Genomic DNA, 19,063 nt, shown 5'->3' on the forward strand with positions numbered 1-19,063 from the left:
GAAGAGTCAATTATTTTATCTTAATAATAAGCATACACAAATTGTTTTCATGTTAATGGTAATAAATATGGTATACAATTAGAATTTTAAAAGAGCTGATGAGTTCATTGCCCGCTCTTCTCAGCAGAAACGGACATTCGAACCGGTGCGGTGGTAGAGTCTTTCATCATCATCATCAGACGTCCACTGCCGGACATAGGCCTTTTATAGGGACTTCCAAACATCACGATACTGAGCCGCCTGCATCTAGCGAATACCTGCGACTCGCTTGATGTCATCAGCCCACTTGGTGGAGGGTCGACCTGCGCTTTCTGGTACGGGGCCGCCATTCCAGCACTTTGGGACCCCAAGGGTAGAGGCTTTATAAATAGTCAAACTTGACGTTTTAAAAGTGTTTCTAAAGTAAGCCTTCTTGAAATAAACAAATGATTTTAGTTTTAGCTCACTGCAGGTTTTGGGTTATTCCCTTTAAGATATTTTATATGCAAATAACTATTTGAAGTCTCAGATCCAATGCAGGTTAGTAGGCCTAGAATGACTTTGAGTTTGTTTGGTTTGACACTTTTAGATACTACGATCTATACTTATAATTAATCTGTAGAGAGGTCAATTCTGTACATGAAATATATTTTTAAAATAACTATCAGCAGGTGATTAGTGATGACAAATATGCAATCAGTAATTTTTGGCTGTCTGTCTGTATGTTCGTTATAGAAACATAGTACTTGACGAATATTAACTAAACTTGATAATAACTATTCTTCATACTCCTGGGCAGGTTATAGTATACTTTTCATCACAATACGATTAATAGGAGCAGAGCAATGAAGAGAAACGAACTTAGGAAAACGGGAGAAGTTACTCCATTTTTACAGCGATACTACTATAAGGGCTGGATTAAAGAGGTCTAAGGGCTGACTAAGTCGCGGGCGTCCGCTAGCTTACAATAAAATACTCGTATATCTGTAGTTTAATATTTAGTACGGATAGACAGTAAAAAATAGTTAACGTAACTTCATTAAGACGTAACCCAAATAGCCGTACAGACATGAATGTATAACGGAAGCGTTTGGCTGGCCAACACGTTCGGTCCCTTGCTTAATGAATGCAGGCGTCCTTGACAAGGATCACAGGATCGCAGGGTCCGAACAACGGGACGGGCAGGTTGGACCCAAGCCCGACTAGCACAGTTAGTTGTATCCATCGTAACTGGGTCATCTTATATATAAATGTGAAGTTCAAGGCGCGCCGCTCATTGCAAGTTATACTCTCGCACTAGCAACACGCACTTTCACCGGTGACAGTTAGCTACCTTGTGGAAGACATCGATAAGTGTTCAGTGATTTTAGTGATATTGCCCTTTGGAAAGAGATAAGGTAAGAGATTTTGGAAGTTAAAGGTTTTTCAGGAAGTGGTTTGAAGATGCCGGTGAAAGTTCAGTGGACGATGTAACAATTTGCGATTTCTGGATTTTTTTTTTAAATAAGAAAGTGGTCCCGTGATGTTTAATAATGCCGCTCAAAAATAATACAACGGAATTTTGAAAATGTGCCGCATTCTACTTTTCCCGCCATAACCGCTTAGGTGCGCCATCATTTGTGAAAGTAGGTATTGATATCGAGACATATTTCGACGTTCTGCGTGGAGAAAGTTGAAACAAATATAAACCAAGATATACATACAAGATATGGATATAAAGTGCCCATGATAACTTTGGACCATAACTTTTGTTTAAGAATTTATAAATCGTGTTTAAAGTCGCCATTTTTTTTTATTCTATAACTAAATATCCGTTGTATGCGATCTCACTTGATGTACTAAGATAGAAGCAGGCTTTTTTCTTTCTTTTTCTTTCTTGAAAGATATACAAGTTTATTATACCGCGATTTACATGTGACATTTACTACGCGGCATCGTACCGGAACGCTAAATCGCTTGGCGGTGCGTCTTTGCCCATAGGGTAGTAATTAGGCTACGGCGAAGCACGATTAAATTTTCCTCACCTTTTTATGGAAAAATTATCTTAATTTTATGGTATGGACTTTGGTAAAATCTCATGTAGTTCAAAAGGAATATTATAATTTTATTTATTTATTTAAATTATTATTTTCAAGTTTAATTTTAATTCATTTAGTAGTTTCGGAGTGCTATGGAGCATGGTCTGATAAACTTTTAGCCTTCATAAAATGAGTATGTCTGGTTCTAAGTCTTGTCAGCCAGTCAGTCCAATAGCACAGTAGACTAGCCGACACCCCGCGGTATCATCCGCGTAGTTCCCATTCCCGTGAGGATATGGAGATAAAATATACCACTCACAAATAATATGGCTTTCCAGTAGTGAATGGGCCGTGATAGCCCAGTGGATGTGACCTCTGTCTCCGATTCCGGATGTTGTGGGTTGTAATCTGGTCCGGGGCATGCACCTTTAACTTTTCAGTTGTGTGTATTTTAAGAAATTAAATATCACGTGTCTCAAACCGTAAAGGAAAAACATCGTGAGAATACCAGAGAATTTTCTTAATTCCCTGCGTGTATGAAGTCTGCCAATCCGCATTGGTCCAGCGTGGTGGAAAATTAGCCTAACCCTATTCTGAGAGGAGACTCAAGCTCAGCAGTGAGCCGAATATGGGTCGATAATGATGATGATGATGAGATCCAGAGCTTACCCCTACAAAACCACATTTACCTCTTTATAATATTAGTATAGATAGGTCAACGTTCGGGCGCGTTTGTCGGATCCGCTAATTAAATGTAATTTAAATTAAAATGTATCACAATTACGTTCGTCGTTTTTAACGTAATTCATTGTCTGTTCTTAAGTCTCATTCATACAAAAGGTGACCATTGAGAAAACAATAGACAGTAGGGGTCACGAGTATTTCATAGTTTAAACATCTCGAAGGTAATACCATACTTAGAGGTAACTTTACATATGTAAATTTAAACCTTCACTTTCTAAAATATGAAAATACGCATTCAAAGCTGAATTAGACGTGCTCCGTCAAAACAAAAGATGGTGATTTAGTTGTTGTACCTACTCGCTTACTACAACAATAATAGTTACCTATCTATCTACAATAACTTATAGGTACAGTCACTTTTTTTTTTAAATAAAGCCCTTAGCCCTCCTACTTTATTTACTTAGCCCTTATTCGCACGAGCTTCTTTTTAACAGACGGAAAAAAAAGCGTTCATATACAACAGATGCATTCCCAAGTATGTATAAGTATGTTCACATGACAGCGTTTTTAAACACGACGCTTTTTTATCGAGCAGTGTTGCATTTTCAATTTTGGGCTTTGGAAATAGACCTTCCAATACTATACGCTATGCTCGCCAACGCTGGCTTTTAACGCATCGCTTTTTTAACTCTCGTGCGAATTCGGTTTCTAAACGTCGTAATGAAACGCAAAATAGCTTGGCGGTACGTCTTTGCCGGTAGGGTGGTAACTAGCCACGGCCGAAGCCTCCCACCAGCCAGACCTGGAAAAATTAAGAAAATCGCAATTGGCCCAGCCGGAGATCGAATTTAGGACCTCCGTTTTGTAAATCCACCGCGCATACATACCACTGCGCCATTGAGGCCGTAAAATATCCAAAATAGCTATAGGAAAACATCCTGCGATAAGGACTCAGTGTACGAAATACCGAAACATGGAATCGCTAACGATTTTAATAGCTTGTGATAAGCCCCCTTGTAAGTCACTGTTAATAATTGAGAACATAAGTTTAAAAAGTAATAATTTTTTGAATTTCATTTTGAAACGTTAACAGCCAATTTACGTGCCGACGTTCCCCAGAATGTAGTCCAATAAGCTACTTGAACTTTGTTTTTTTTTTTCATTTTTTGGAAATGTAATATCTCGGGCAAAAATCAACCGATTTTTATGTGATCAACACAGTTTTTAAGATGCACTCTGACTTAACTTTTTTTCTAGATTTAATCGTAATGAAGCTATAGATAGCATAGTAAATGTAAAGTTCGACGCAATCTAGATAACTCCAATGTTTTAAAAATATTATTACACTAGCTAACGCCGCGCGGTTTCTACCGCGTGGTTCTCGTTCCCGTAGGAATACGGGGATAATATATAACCTATAGCCTTCCTGAATAAATGGGCTATCTAACACTGAAAGAATTTTTCAAATTGTACCAGTAGTTTCTGAGATTAGCGCGTTCAATCAAACAAACAAACTCTTCAGCTTTATATATTAGTATAGAAGTATAGATATAGATATATATTTGCAATAGCCTAATAGCTCTACAGCTACAGCGTCCGTAGAGTCCATGAGTTCGTTCCTGGCCCTTGGACTATTGTGGTACTCATTCCTGTTTACCTAATTTGAAGGGAGAGAATATTTATGGTCGATTGAGTCATCCCTAATTTTGTTATTATTAAAGATATATACATAATTCTATTTGATACATTGTTGCATAATTTCAGTTCAATTTAATTACCTACCAACATTACATTTACTCGATTACAAAACGGTTACTTTATTTTTAACTGGCGACGTACTAAAATGAACATTGAACAATCCTATTAAAATAAATTTAATTGTAAGTATTACTTATCACATTGGGAATTCAGATAAGACAAAAATAAATTTCCAGAGCTTTTCATTTATTAATTATCTATTTTGTAAGTATATTTAATTTATTAACACAACTTAAAAATTAAAATAACATTACGTTCTTATTACTCATATCTCAGTAGGCATTTTATAATCAATTCACTTACTGAAAATATTATGAAAATCAGTGAAATTCGTTCATGTAAAATAAGTGCAGTTTTATTAAGCGTTAATGTTCAATCATGGTTTTTCAATAAAAAATTGTGTTTCTATGAATGATTTCAATTTCATATACTTGTGTAAGTCTTTTTTAGTATTTTTATTAAACGTTTTTTATCCCATTTACTTACTTACCTAGGAATTTATCTTAGGGCTTTTTGGATTTGAGTTTTATCCCAAAATTACTTAGCTATCTAATTGAATATGCAATTTCGAAATGGTCACGAGTGAAAATTTAAAATATCCAGGAATTTAACAAAAAACTAATTATTTTCCAAACCAAAAAATTCTGTTACTAATACATAACTAGCAAACCCCTAGCGGTTTCACTCACGTAGTTCCCATTCCCGTAGGAACAAAGGGATAAAAATAACTTTATTTCTTGCATATATCGTAGCTTTTCATCGATGAAAGAATTTTTAATTTTAAAAAAATTATGGCGATATTTTCTCTAACACAAAGCGATCTACTAAATACTTGTATAACAATATTTATACAATTAATAATTAATAAATATTTTAACAGTTTTAGCGGAAAGCTAATTACATACGTTACAACTTATAACTAATTAAAAGTCATGGAACGTACGCGAATTGCGTCGAAAGTGGCGATGAAAGCTGCCACTATCCGAATGGTGAATACAGTTCGCGTGTAGCCATTGACTACAAGTTTCTCGTATGGTCTAACAAATTACGTAGTAGAATTGCCTATTATGTTCTTGGGTGGCTAACATGAAAGTTACGTAACTTTGATGTTTGGCTACTAACTAAATGTCCCGTTATTTTAATTTATGATGGGTAGATACGAATCTGATACTTTATTGTTTTTGGTCCTTCGAGCCAGTTTTTCAAAATGTTTTAATGCATTTTAATACTTGGATAACCTCAAAGTACCTTTTGTTGTAAAGATCATTAAAAGTAGGTCGGAATAGTAATATAATTATACTTATAATTACAATTAAAATAAGCCACTTGCTATGGAGTTTGTTCCAATAATCATTGCCTACTGCCTCGAATTTTTTCGACATACTTTCTTAGGCAAAACTTATTGTAGGATAAGGACTATGTTATACCTAAGTGTTATGTTTTTGATGAACATGCTTATACACTATAGAGTGCATCTCTATACAATTATAAAAAGTCCAAAATGAGAAATTTTGGATAAAAATGTAAATTTTATTACGCTGTCATTCTACCAAATATTCATAAGCACACAGTAAGTATTACACAAAACTCACGTAATATAAATATAAATAAGAGGACAATTCGATCAAAAAAAACGCGGTCACTCAACATTGAACGATGCCGACAACTTTCATAACATTTTTTAGAAAGCAAACAATACCTTTACTAAACAAGTTCCTCACCCCGCAGCTCGTAAACCATTCTGATTCATTCCTTTCATGTCCAAAAAACTTTAAAGTGAAAGTTGTGACGACGCGAGAGGTATATTATAGTAATTTACCGCCGGTTGAGTAACGAAAGTATTTCGACGAAATAAACGGCCTACTATAAAAGTTTATCACAATTTACAACACTAGATGACGATGAATTTACTTTTAAATCTAAATACAACTTAATTTTTTAATTAACTTAGAACGATTTACGATTTGGGTCAAATGAGTTTATCTCCACAGAAAAGTAGAATTAATTATTTTATGTATCTAATAATAATGAAAACAATGTACAGAATGATGATTTTAGCAACAGCAACTGTTAAGCTTATTACCGGCTCTTCTTAGCAAAACCTGCCTAGTGCCTTCGGAACCTGTGGTCTTGATCAATTGTCAAACTTGACGTTTCAAAAGTGCTTGTAACTAAACCTGAGTACTTGAAATAAATGAATCTTGATTTAAAGTGATAAAAATATGAAGCCTAACACTCATATACAGGGTGATTCGGTCTTTAGTGCGGATATTTTTTTTCGTGGTTCTGTATCATTAATAGAATATAAATCTACAAACAGTTCGATACATTTTATGTAATTTTTTTTTTTAATTTATGTCTCTAAAATAACAAAATAATGTACATATTATTACTAAACAAGATATATTCAGCTTAAAAGTGATCTGGTGACGTCCTTTAGGTATCAAACGAAAATAAAATAAACGCACAATAGGGTGACCCTAAAATTCTGTTCAAAAGTAAATAACTTTAGCTAACGATAATTTTATTATTTTTGAGTTAAAAAAAAAAGAAAAAATACGTGATCATTAAATTTTGTTTATGTACAAAATATAAAAATATCCGCACTAAAAAAAATTTCTTCCTGTATAACGTGGCATTCTATTGGTAAAAGTGTTTTCCAATTCGGTTCAGTATATCTAAAGGTTATCCCCTACAACCTCACATTCCTTACAACCCTACATTCATGGCCACATGTCCGGGCTTCGTTCAAGGTTCATTCTCTGCCACTAGAGGGTTTGTTGGAATATTATTGGTGGGAATTGTAGACCTGATAGTCTTTTATTCAGTACATGTGTTTTGCCCTTTAAAACCGATTTGTCTTTATAATACCTACTAGCGGATGCCCACGACTTCATCCGCGAAGAATTCAGTTTTTTAACCGACTTCAAAAAAAAAGGAGGTTTCTCAATTCGACCGTATAATTTTTTTTTTAATTCCGCGGGAATCGTGGATTTTTCCGGGATGAAAAGTAGCCTATGTGTTAATCCAGAAAAAATCAATTTCTATTTCAAAGGAGGAACAAACATACACACACACACAAACCTTAGCCTTTTTAATATTAATGTGATTAGCGTAGAAGTCTAGATATAGAATGATTGCGAAAATGTTAATCTAAACATCGATTAAACATGTGCATCTTGAACCGATGTACCGTTTGGTCCACTTCACGAACACCGTAACGGCTCTGCCGGAACACTTGTGCGTTTGTGGAACATCGATTGCATGTCTTCACACTTCAATCTTAAGTCAACAGTGGCTGCGGTAAAAACAAAGATTAATAATAAACTACTCCGGGAACGATGTGGTGGTACGACGAAAGGATGGCGTTTGGCGTTGGAATTGTCTACTGACAAATTTTCATCTGTAAGTCCACTTCAAAATTCATTTAAGTATTTCAAGTAAGCTTAGTTTACAAGCACTTTTGACTACATAACGAGGGTTTCAAAACGCGCCTTGGTCGGAGTCCACAACAAACTCAGCTAGTTTATGACCATTTAACAATATTCAAGCAGAAAGTTATCGTTTGTCTATACTGTAGAAGTGTAGACCATAACATTACATCAAATGCCAAACGGACTTCTAAAGTCAAACTATAATCTAGTAGTTAGGTAACAATGTAGGGAAATGTGTGAAAGTTTCACTTGAGGGTAGATAGATATAATTATGCTTCTTCATACACTCAATTGGCTTCGATCGGTTAGCCCAATCGATACATTTAAACCGATCGATAAGATTTGTGCATCGCTTTTACACTCCTGCTATCGGTGTTCTCATTTTATGCTCTTTAGTCCGATATCGATGTGTCGATTGATTACGTATTGTTACAATAATTGGATTGCACACAACATATTAGATCGGTGATTGCCCATTATTATCAGACTCTTCATCTAAATAAATATAGTTGATCTAAACTCTCTCTCACTTAAACTTACCTACTAGTAAGATAAACATCAAGATTTCGGGTTACTCGTTGAAGGAAATACAGGAAAGTGGGAACACATCGTACCTAAACGTTATAAAGTAAAGTTAAAAAAAACCCATCTGCTGACTCAGTCGGATAATTAGATGATTATCTTTCAATAATTGTAATAAACAAATAATACTCATTTATTTCTTACAAATTTCAAAGAATAAACAGTTAAATAATTATTATCTAGATAAAATTTTTAGGGCAAAACATAAGGGCAGACAGTAGAAAATATTCAAATACCAAGTACTCAATGCATTTTCTTTTATTTCGCTAATAACTGAATATTTTAGAATATATCACCGTTTCTTTGTAAAACAAATACTAAATAAGTAATACATATGTCCACGGCTGAATAATCAGTTGGTGTTTCATATCCGCGTGTGAGCACGCACGGACGGACTTGCGAACCGCTTTAGAAAGCGGCGGAGCGTCGGACCGCTAGACGGTTAGCGAAAAACAACCAAACCGAGAAACAAGTAAACATTTTATGTAACAGCCGAACGCGCTTCGTCCGCGTGGAAACCCTGAACCATGACATTACTTATTACACCTACTACACGTATATAGCTTCTTCTTGAATCATCCTATATATTGTTGACAGCCTCTTAAAATCTCAGTTATCAAGTCAATCAGCTGCATAGTTTAAAAGATCTAAGGGTACAAACGTGGGAAGCCAAGTTGTATTTGCGAAAACAGCCTAAATTGTAAGACATTTTTCCTTTCGTCATGCGACTCTACATGGTTTCTCTACCTAAAAAACGTCAAAAGCAAGAAACAATTGACCATTTTATGTAACACAAGATCATTCACGCGTCCAAGTGATAATAATCTTAAGCATATCCAAATGCAATGAGCATCGCTTTTCCTTCCTTCATGCGGGTCGATATAGTTTGTCTATCTAAAGAACTACCATTAAACGTAAAACCGAGAAACAAGTGAAACAATACTGCACCTGAATATTTAAAAAATTAACACGCTGAAGAGGCTCTACATCGTTTAACCTTCTAAGAATGCTATTTAATCTCTGAAATGGATGATGAATATTGTCATTTCTAAATTCGCATTGAACTTCTAAGCACTGGTAGTGGGGTAGTTCTATGGCTTAGAGAAATATAAATTTGCGAGATATGCTAATATAGTTATTCTAAAACAATATCTAATACACCATCAACAACAAGATCAAGATCAATATTCGTTAGAATAAATTCAATATGATAGGATATTAATTCCAATGGTTCAAAAAAATAAGAGTTGAAATTAAATACGATGCAGGAGCGTTTTTCGACTGACTTAGAAACACAAAGTCAAACTTTGTAAAAGACGAAGGTACAAGTAACACAGTACCTACTACTAGAGAATCAAGAAATAGGACAAGATTTTCTAGTTGCATAGGTACCTACGTTTAAAGATGATGAAATCGCTCAAGTGCACGAGTGAAACTGTCAACTTTTATTTTTCCACGGTGAATTTCCGATGAAAGTAGGGAGCGAGTTAGCCGGTTGCCGAGCCGTAATAGCAGGTCTTGAGCCTTCGCTCCGAAATTAGATAAACGTTAACCTTCCACAATAGTGGCACATGTTGGCTAGCGATGCTTTCACCCAATGACACGTTGCGAATATATTCTACATCTTACGTGAAGACAATCTTGGATTTTTTAAATAATTTTGCAAGCAACGTGGTGCTTGTTGGAAATATAAGCCGTTCGTTTTGCAAAACACATTCCAGACAAGTTATTAGTCTCTAGCAAAGGTGTTAAATCTTATTTTGGTCAATTTCTTTGATGCAGTGCATGGTTGCTATCAAATGTATCAATATTTTTTTTAGGTTTCTGATAATAACCACTTGCTGGCGTGTATTTTAACCTAAGGTCTCCAATAATTGGAATTCCCATGAGGGTGACTTGGGACACAATGAGGCTACTTTGGCTGTCGTTGTCTTTGTCTGCTTAGGCTGTATTGTTACCGCATACAAAACAACAACTACCGATTGTCTAGGTACGATTGTTTAACTTTTTCAGCATTAAATAACTCATTGTCAATAACACAGTAAATACTAGATAAATCTTAGGGGCTATCGCAACAAGGCCTGCCCTCTCTGGACATTTGCTAACCAACAGGGTTATCAACTTCAAAGGATAACAGAGTAACCTATAGGCGCAAAGTGTGGACGAAAACCGCGGAAAATCAACGACTCAATATGAATACAAATTTGCTAAGTCTGTCGCTATCTGCGACCTCTAAACATGAAGAAATATTCATGTACTATAATTGAACTTCAACAGTGGCGAAGTTTTGCGGTTTTATATAGGCGACATCCGCCTCGTTGAAAGTGAGGTTTCCCGCGCAGTGCACTTGAGTTCAGTCGCCTGGGCAATGTCACTAGGTCAGGAGGTCGTTGTATTTGGTTCTGTGACAATTATTATTGCAATCACCATAAAACGATCAGACTACCAAATTATACTTTCTACCTTATTTACTAAAAAGTGATACATTCATTTTACGTTATATTATAACTATTCTCCTCCGTATCTAACTATGAAGACTTGGCAGTGTAGTGGGCTGTTAAAATAGGCTGACCTAATAGCTAACGTCTTAAATAGCATTACAGCTGGGAACTATATAAAGCAAAATAATGGAAATGCAACAGGACATAAGGACATAGTTAAAGCGAACGCTGAAAGTGCAATGTGTCGTTAAAATTGGAAAAATCTCAAATTAGGTGCTAACCTAGGTACGTTGCGATTATACGCAAATATAGGAAATTATCACAATTCTCATTCATATAAATCCCAGTAAAGAAATATCCACGTCTATGTATGTTTACTTCTAACACTTGGACGAGTGATGTAACCTTCAATATTCCTTGTAATATTTTCTTATCGCTCTTTTTGGTTCAATAAAAAATCGAAATTAAAGTCGAATTGTGTGTTATTTAATCATTTCAACTATAAACATTAACTGTAGTGTAGCTGTAGCGAATGTTACAAGAGAGACGAGCATAAATAAAACATTAGCTCACTCGCAGAAGTATGCTCGTCGTAGTGAAATTTCTCTCGAGAGAATCTTGTAAATGCACATTTCCACTGAGACGCGTTAAGCTTGATTTGTGACATACCTACATGCTTTTTCTGCGTTGCAGTTTTATTACTTAAGTAAAGGCTGCGAAACAGTACATTTTTATATTTATTCTTTTCGGTATGTCTATCTTATTTAAGGACGTAAATAATGTCAGTAAGTTACAGATACGAAATCGTGATGGTGAATTAAATGGTCGATGACGTCCAAAACCGCTATACGAAACAATCATTCCATAAGCTTGTAATAGCCTCAGGGTGCGACTGTCGAAACATTATGGAATCGCTACGGATTTAAGAGCTTATGGTTAGCTCATAGGTGTGCAAAACTGAAGGAACTTTAAACACACAATGTCTGGCTTTACAACAATCAAAACAAAACGGACTTCCTGGTATAGATACAACTATATCCATACAAGTCGAAGCTAGGTCGAAGAAAGTAGATCACGTAGTATCTTGTAGGTAGATGTTTTCGTGACCGTGAATATTACCATCAATTTATATATGTTAACACTTCATTAAGACAGGTGCGAGAGTTGACATCCGAACTACAGTTAGCAAAGACCGGGTCACCTGTATTAGAGATTGTCGGTCAAACCGCTAACACACTTCCATACCGGATAGGTGATCAAACAGCGTATCGCTTGCGTTGCATTGCAATAATAAAACATAATACTGCATAGAAAGTTTCACCTGAGTCGAGAAAATCCTCAAGCCAGTTTAGCATAAAACGTACAAAATGAGTCTTGCTTAACAACATTTTAAAATAAAAAAAGAGTGGTCAAGTAACGACCACTTTCGTTAAGTACCGGTACGCTTTCATTTAATGTCAATGACAAAAGTTAAACGAATCTATAATTAAACCGTTTTAAATAAGTAGTTTAAGCAGTCAAACGGCGCCGATACAATAATTATTTTAATAGGTTTCCTCCAATTAGTCTGGATCCTCGTAAAAAGACAACAACACGTCATGAGGGGCCACTTTCTATGAACAACTCCGAACACGGGCAATCAATCCGAGCGAAGAATTATTCACTCATAAGAACACTTTCTAATCGACTCGACGTCCACTGAGACTACGGCTTAATGTACGCTAATCTATATTTTTTATTTAATTAAATACTTCCTTTAGTACTTACCACGATAGCTGGGAATTAAATAGTACTTACATTTCCGTTTTTTTTTTGTTGTTTCAGAATGCATCAGAAGGTGACAGGCTGGACTCTGTTGGTCCTCATCAGTTCGTCCGCTGTTCTACACACGCTTGCTTATCCACAGCCTCAGGCGCTTGTCTCACAGGTAAGCCCCGAATATAGTAAACTTTGTTTAAAATACAAATACCTTACTTACTCATAAGTACTCACAGCTTTGCCAGTGGGGGAGAATAAGAAATTTTAGTTATTTAGGCTGTAAATTGTAGCACAGAGCTGTTTTCGATACATCGCATCGATGCGAGACAAAGTAATTAGGTAGGAACACCTATTGCAACAATTACAATTCGTAAGTCTATAAGCCGTTAAATAGACAATTTTCCTATTTTCCAAAGTGCTGATAAGTACTTATGAACGTACATACCTTTACCAGATACCTTTTCTGAACTGACTATACACAAAAATGTATTGATTATTCTTCAGTGCCTTATTTTATTATATTTAAAAAAATAAACTATTTATCGTAAACTTAGTGCAGTCAATTAGTAAATAAGTTTCAGCACCTGTTCTCACCTTTTGCGCTCCTAATTACTAATTACCTACTTACCAAACTTGAATCAGGTACTCAGTTACGTACAAAAACATGTACACACTTTGTAGGCTTACTGGTGTAGAGTCCCAAAGTCTACATGGTTTGTTTTTCTTATTAGTAATAGATATACTTACCAGCTTTAATTGTAAGAAGTCTTGTAACTTTAATTGTTGTTCCTACATACTTGTTACAGGGGATAAGTTTACTAATCGTTTTATTTGGATACGTTTCAGGCAACAAGCAATGTTCGGACACAAAACCTTCAGTATTACAGTAATTCATTGCCACTGCCTCATCGAGAACAAATAGCCGAAGAGCGGAAATTTGCCGAGAAACCCAACGCGTTGAAGAAAGTTGCCTTAGATGATTTGGACGACATACAAAATAATTCTATTTCGGATGGCGGCTTTTCGTGGTCAAACATGCTGGGTAAGAAACATTGCCTTTGATAAAATCTTCTATAAGCCACAATACAACCTACTTAGCGAAGTTACAAATCACCATATTTAAATCTTCAGGTATGATTATGCATATGATCTTCAACCCTGGCGGTAACGGACCCAACAAGAGTGATAACTTGGACACTGACGTAGGAGCGCCGTCTACTTGGGCCAGCTTAGTGTCTATGGGTTTCAAAATCTTGACTGCCATTCTCGGAGGAGGGGCGTCTAATGATGGCATCGACAAAGTTGACAACGGAAACTCTCCAATGCAGGTAATGATTATTGATTAAAACGGTTCTCTCTAGCGCATGTAAGAAACATAAATTATTGTAACTTCAATTCAGCAATTTATTGTACAAATATACTTCAATTATTTATTTGCAACATACTGATCCACTAACCATTTTTTGTAGATATCGCATATTAAGTTATTATGGCATATTAATTTAATTTTCACTCCATTAGTGTAAAGCACCTATAAACAAATCATTCCTCACCTGTAGTAGGCATTCCAAATTAGATTCTAGAAACCTTCATGTAACGACCTTCAAACATAGGATTGCCTCACAGATAACAATTGAACAAATTAAAATGGTCTTTGAGGTGATCCTTTAGTTTATTTGTAAATAGTAAAGTTTGGTTATGGAGATGGTTTCGCTTCTCGCTTGCTTCAGAGTATATTGGCCGCGGTTCTGTCGACGGTGCTCGGTGCAAAAGATCCTGACCAAGTCGCCTCCATGGCAAAGCAGGCTGGAGAGGTACGCGACCTATCCTTCCTACCCATTTAGATTTTCCAGTTACATATTAATATTGCATAAATTTTTAGCATCACTGTTTACTCTTCTTGGTTTTCTCATTACATATATTTCTGTTACAGTTTATAAACATCGTCGTAAATCTTCTGGACGCTCTCAAGACTTCGCTATCGCATCGGTCGCTAACAGCTCGTTCAGCGGGCCGTAAGGACTCCGTCAGTGATGCCGCCCTTGCTGGTATTGCTATGCTCAAGACCTATGTGAGATCCTTCGGAACGAACGATGACAAATGCCTTCAGAAGTACGTCTGCGACGCCAACAGTGAATGTTCCAGCGATATCGGACCCAAGAGTGTCTTCTGCCAACTCGGAACGTAAGTTATTCGTCTTTAAAATGTACCTAAAGGTACTTAATTGTTCGATTTAGTAAGAATTTTGAAAAATTTGTTCATTTGTTGTAGATATGCTGCAAGCTTCGTTCTGGAGAGACAATCGTCGGGCTCTTTCGATCAGTTTTATGAGGCAGGACGACGTGGTCGTTCCGGCATAGACTGCCGTCAACTTTACCTCGAATGCAACGAGGTTTAATTCTTAAGTTCCATTTTACGTAAATTCTTCAGAATAACTTTAAAACGATGACAATAAGGGATAACATTGCGTAAAAAGAGGAACATTATGCTTTTTTATAAAATTTATTATAGTCAGCTTCAAAAATTGAAAAATTCATAAGTAATCCCTGTGTGTGGGTATATTGAACTTTCCACTAACACTTTCGACATTTTTAAAAAAATTTTACGCTTTTCATAAACGTTTTAACTATGCATGGATATTGGCAGTCTATTATAAATTTTATCCCATCGCACAGTATATAAAAACTGCATAACGTTAGATTTTATTATTTATTTAAATTATTTATTTATTTAACTTATTCTAGAAGTAAACAAACAACAAATGTGTAGGATATTAAAAATATTCCAACTTAAAATATTGTAACATCCAGATCCTTTGAATATACCTAATGTTTATGATGGAAATTGGCAACGAATTTGTTTTGTGATTCCGCCAATTTTGTGTAATTAATGACTGATGTAAAGGGTGATATGATTATATTTGTGTCACTGGATAGTTAGTAACGATATTGTGTATATTTTTGTGATGGTGTGATTGAGGACGTCCTTGAGTGAATGTGATTGTAAAATAAAATTTCAAAATTAATGCTTGTTTTATTATTTTTTTCTTCACCTTATTAAAAATACAACAATAAAACTACTTACCATTGAATGTCTCATTGATATTAGTGCAATTTACTTCGATTGACGGACGCTAAATCTATACTTAATAATAATAATACCTACATACCTGAGAATTTTCTTAATTATCTACGTGTTCAAAATCTGCCAATCCACATTGGGCGTAGCCCCTCTCATTCTGAATGTTAACTCGTGTTCAATTGTGAGCCAAATACGGAGTTAAATGATGAAAATTATGAGTTTGTATTGTAGGGGATAATCTTCTGTAGAAAGCCACGTTTCATCTCCAAATTCCCACGGGAACGAGAAATAAGCGGGTGAAATCTAGTGTCCACATGCAGTCTTCTTTTCTATAACTTCTTTTGTATAACCACCAAAAACCAATATTCGGGATGAAAAGTAGCCTAGTGTTAATCCAGAGAAAAATCAATTTCCATTCCAAATTTCAGCCAAATCGCTTCAGTAACCGCAGCGCAATAGAGGAACAAACATACACACTTACACACAAACTTTCGCGTTTATAACATTTGTTATCACACAAATGTTATAAACTGCGCCTCCCATCTTATAGGAGGGGATTTGGGGCTTAGACCCACTACGCTGCTTGGCCGTTTGGCAGGCTTAGATTTATAGATAATGTCAGACTCAGTAACAATCATCATCAGATCGTAATAAAATATCGACTAAATATTATTAAAAAGCTGAAGATTTTGTTTGTTTGCTTGAACGACCTAATCTCAGAAACTACTAGTCCAATTTGCAATAAAGTATTTCTTCTTCTTCTTCTTCTTCATTATTGTAATTAATAAATATCGAAATTGGAGTTTGTATCAAGCGGTATGATTTTTCTTTTCTTTGGAACGGCTTACCTTTGTCAAAATTCCATCCTTCGCCACTGGTATATAGGTACTTACAAGATAATGTGATGAAAATTTTCAAGACGCACCGTTGTTTGTCACACATTAGAGACAGCAACGGAATTGGAGCGTAATAACAATGAATGCTTCCAAGGAGCACACTTCGTCAAAACCTTGACATTCGCAGTTCTGTGTGACAGGTGACATGTCGTTGGAAAACTTACCATCCCATATGGGAAATGTGGAAAAGCAACTCGCAGACAGGTAAGTTTTGATATACGTAAAATGAAACCTGCTGTCCCTGGATTTATCAGAAGCCTTTAATATGATATAAGTGCGGTAAGTTGAAAATTACAGCCGAGGCGATATTGCAAGCTCGAGCCGAAGGCGAGAGCTATAGTAAGGAAGCAGAGACTGTAATTAACAAAGCACACTTTCTGAAAATTAATTTGCATAAAATGACACTTTGATACGCTTGTAATTTTTGCACAGTGCCCACACCAGCGTTTTTTTTTTAAGGCAAATGCACCAAAAAAACCAGTATTACTCATAAAGTAAATTAATATTTTTGTCTTTCTGTTAATTATAAATGGGTGTCATTTATTGTCAAAATTATTAAAATGAGAGAATTAACTGTTTATTTATTATATTTTATCTCACAAAGTTAATTTTATTCATAAAATTTACTTTTCTGACATAAAAAATCTTTGCTACGATTTAAAAAAAGTACCGTTCGTTTTTAGACGGATGACAAAGGTTTTATATTACATTACGGCACATGTGCGTAATTAGAAACATTACGATATTGAAATTGGTGAAATTAGCGATACTTTACGAGCAAATGTGTTATAAAGATAACAACAATGGGGTCATGACCTAATTGCTATTGCTCTGAAATACTTTATTACTAGGACTTAATATTTATACAGAATGCTTGTTGCAATGGTAACTACTGGGGTTACCATTTCTAACGTTAATTGCAAATATTCGATAAAATTTCCCGACAACATAGGATTCCTTTTTTGAAATGTTGGTTGTACGTTGGTACCTTTTACTTACCTTTGTTTCGAAATTTACTTAATCACGTCAGATACCTAATCCTCTAAGGGACCTTATCAATCTAACGAATTTAATAGGTCCCTGCTACTTTTATGTAATACCTCACAACTGGTGACATGATTTATTATATTATCCCGAAAATACAAAAAAAATACAATTTAAACTCATCAAAAAAATGATAAATCAATCGTATTATACATAAAGCTTTCATAAATTCACGAAGGTCTAAAGCTACCACAAACTCTCAATCAAATCATTGATTTTCTTCAGTTTTAAGATTTCCTGTGCAGATGAAAAACTATTATAGTAAATATTATATGCTCATTTTTATAGGTATGCTGAATATCCAGGCGGTATCCACGATCAGCCAATGTATTATCCATATGAGCCATCTCAAACTTCTCAAGGTCACATTACTCATGTATTGCCGTCAAAACAGTAAGTAGTCAATACAGCTAAATAAAAAAAAAACTACGAAACGAAAAAAAAAAGGATATAGGGCTCAAATATGTTGCGTACCTACCAGAATAATTTGAATCCCAAAACACTTTACACATTTAATTTCTCTGACATTAAATGGGTAAACATCAACATCGATAAAAAATTGTATTTTCACCATTTAATTTTCTCATACATTTACGGAGCGGTTATTATAACGATGTCTCGAAAACATTCATTGAACATCATTAGAGTCGGTTCAAAGTTTGGACAAGGCAACGCCTGTCATATATCCTCACGTGTTTTAATAAATTTAAAATTGCATACAAAAAAAAAACAAATTTTTAAATGAAACCCAATAACTAACACTAAAGCACCTTTAACTGCAATTTACTATTTACAAACCCCTTGCTATTTCGTAAACTTCAACTTAATTTTTCAGCCATTTCAGCGGTGGTGGGCACAAAAACAACGCAGCCATGTCAGCTCTAACACTGTTGGCTTTCCTGTTCTTCCTGCACATACTACAGCAGTGCCTGAGGGAACACATGACTGCCATCAGTACACCCCAGGTCATGATAATGACTGGCGGCAAAGAGGGCGATGAAAACATCCGGCGATCATCAAACAAAAAAATCGATAAAATCGGCGTGTCCGAAACTGAAGAAAAACGAAAATACGCAAACAATCCATACGCAGTCACCGATTCATCAAACGATGAAAATGAAAAAGTTTTCACTAAGATTACTTCATCCGAAAATGTGTCATTGAAAAAGTTTCAAAATCAAAACATTTACAAGAACGATTTCAAATCTGATATCCCGGAATTTTATTTGAATAGAAGAACGTGAACTGAACTCATCTTGAATTCACTAAGATTGCTTCATCCGAAAATATGTCGTTGAATAATACAATTAAAACGCTTTTTTGATGTCTAAAATTAGTTTTACTTGATTGGAAGAACGTAAACCATGTTGTAACCACTAAGATAAGTT

The 19,063-nt window shown here is 35.3% G+C and overlaps 3 protein-coding genes across 14 annotated transcripts in view; 2 read left to right on the plus strand and 1 right to left on the minus strand.

The window, feature by feature from the left end:
- The window catches only part of LOC112048173 (YLP motif-containing protein 1), a 36,468-nt gene that overhangs the window by 3,485 nt on the left and 13,920 nt on the right, over positions 1-19,063 (minus strand). The window lies entirely within an intron of this gene.
- On the plus strand, positions 1,218-15,679 carry LOC112048174 (uncharacterized). 4 transcript variants are annotated; one of them, XM_024085594.2, is made up of 7 exons: positions 1,218-1,376; positions 12,721-12,823; positions 13,501-13,696; positions 13,786-13,982; positions 14,385-14,468; positions 14,588-14,838; positions 14,926-15,679. In XM_024085594.2, the coding sequence occupies exons 2-7, from the start codon at positions 12,722-12,724 to the stop codon at positions 15,050-15,052; spliced, it is 957 nt and encodes a 318-aa protein (XP_023941362.1). In that variant the 5' UTR covers positions 1,218-1,376; position 12,721; the 3' UTR covers positions 15,053-15,679. The 4 variants fall into 4 exon arrangements, with proteins under 4 accessions (XP_023941362.1, XP_023941363.1, XP_052742238.1 ...); XM_052886277.1 differs by lacking the exon at positions 1,218-1,376 and adding an exon at positions 12,584-12,612; XM_024085595.2 differs by lacking the exon at positions 14,385-14,468.
- Positions 15,822-19,063, plus strand: LOC112048175 (uncharacterized). The gene is made up of 3 exons (XM_024085597.2): positions 15,822-16,835; positions 17,964-18,068; positions 18,511-19,063. The coding sequence occupies exons 1-3, from the start codon at positions 16,777-16,779 to the stop codon at positions 18,917-18,919; spliced, it is 573 nt and encodes a 190-aa protein (XP_023941365.1). The 5' UTR covers positions 15,822-16,776; the 3' UTR covers positions 18,920-19,063.

Source organism: Bicyclus anynana, chromosome 16, assembly GCF_947172395.1.
Source record: "Bicyclus anynana chromosome 16, ilBicAnyn1.1, whole genome shotgun sequence".
In the NCBI taxonomy this organism is placed as follows: domain Eukaryota; kingdom Metazoa; phylum Arthropoda; class Insecta; order Lepidoptera; family Nymphalidae; genus Bicyclus; species Bicyclus anynana.

Bases quoted from the DNA above. Each gene is read 5' to 3' on its own strand.
- LOC112048174 (XM_024085594.2), top strand. From the start codon at position 12,722: ATGCATCAGAAGGTGACAGGCTGGACTCTGTTGGTCCTCATCAGTTCG. The intron at 13,697-13,785 runs GTAAGAAACATT...TTAAATCTTCAG, and splicing joins TTCGTGGTCAAACATGCTGG to GTATGATTATGCATATGATC. The intron at 14,469-14,587 runs GTACGCGACCTA...TTTCTGTTACAG, and splicing joins TGGCAAAGCAGGCTGGAGAG to TTTATAAACATCGTCGTAAA.
- LOC112048175 (XM_024085597.2), top strand. From the start codon at position 16,777: ATGTCGTTGGAAAACTTACCATCCCATATGGGAAATGTGGAAAAGCAA. The intron at 16,836-17,963 runs GTAAGTTTTGAT...TCATTTTTATAG, and splicing joins GAAAAGCAACTCGCAGACAG to GTATGCTGAATATCCAGGCG. The intron at 18,069-18,510 runs GTAAGTAGTCAA...TTAATTTTTCAG, and splicing joins CATGTATTGCCGTCAAAACA to CCATTTCAGCGGTGGTGGGC.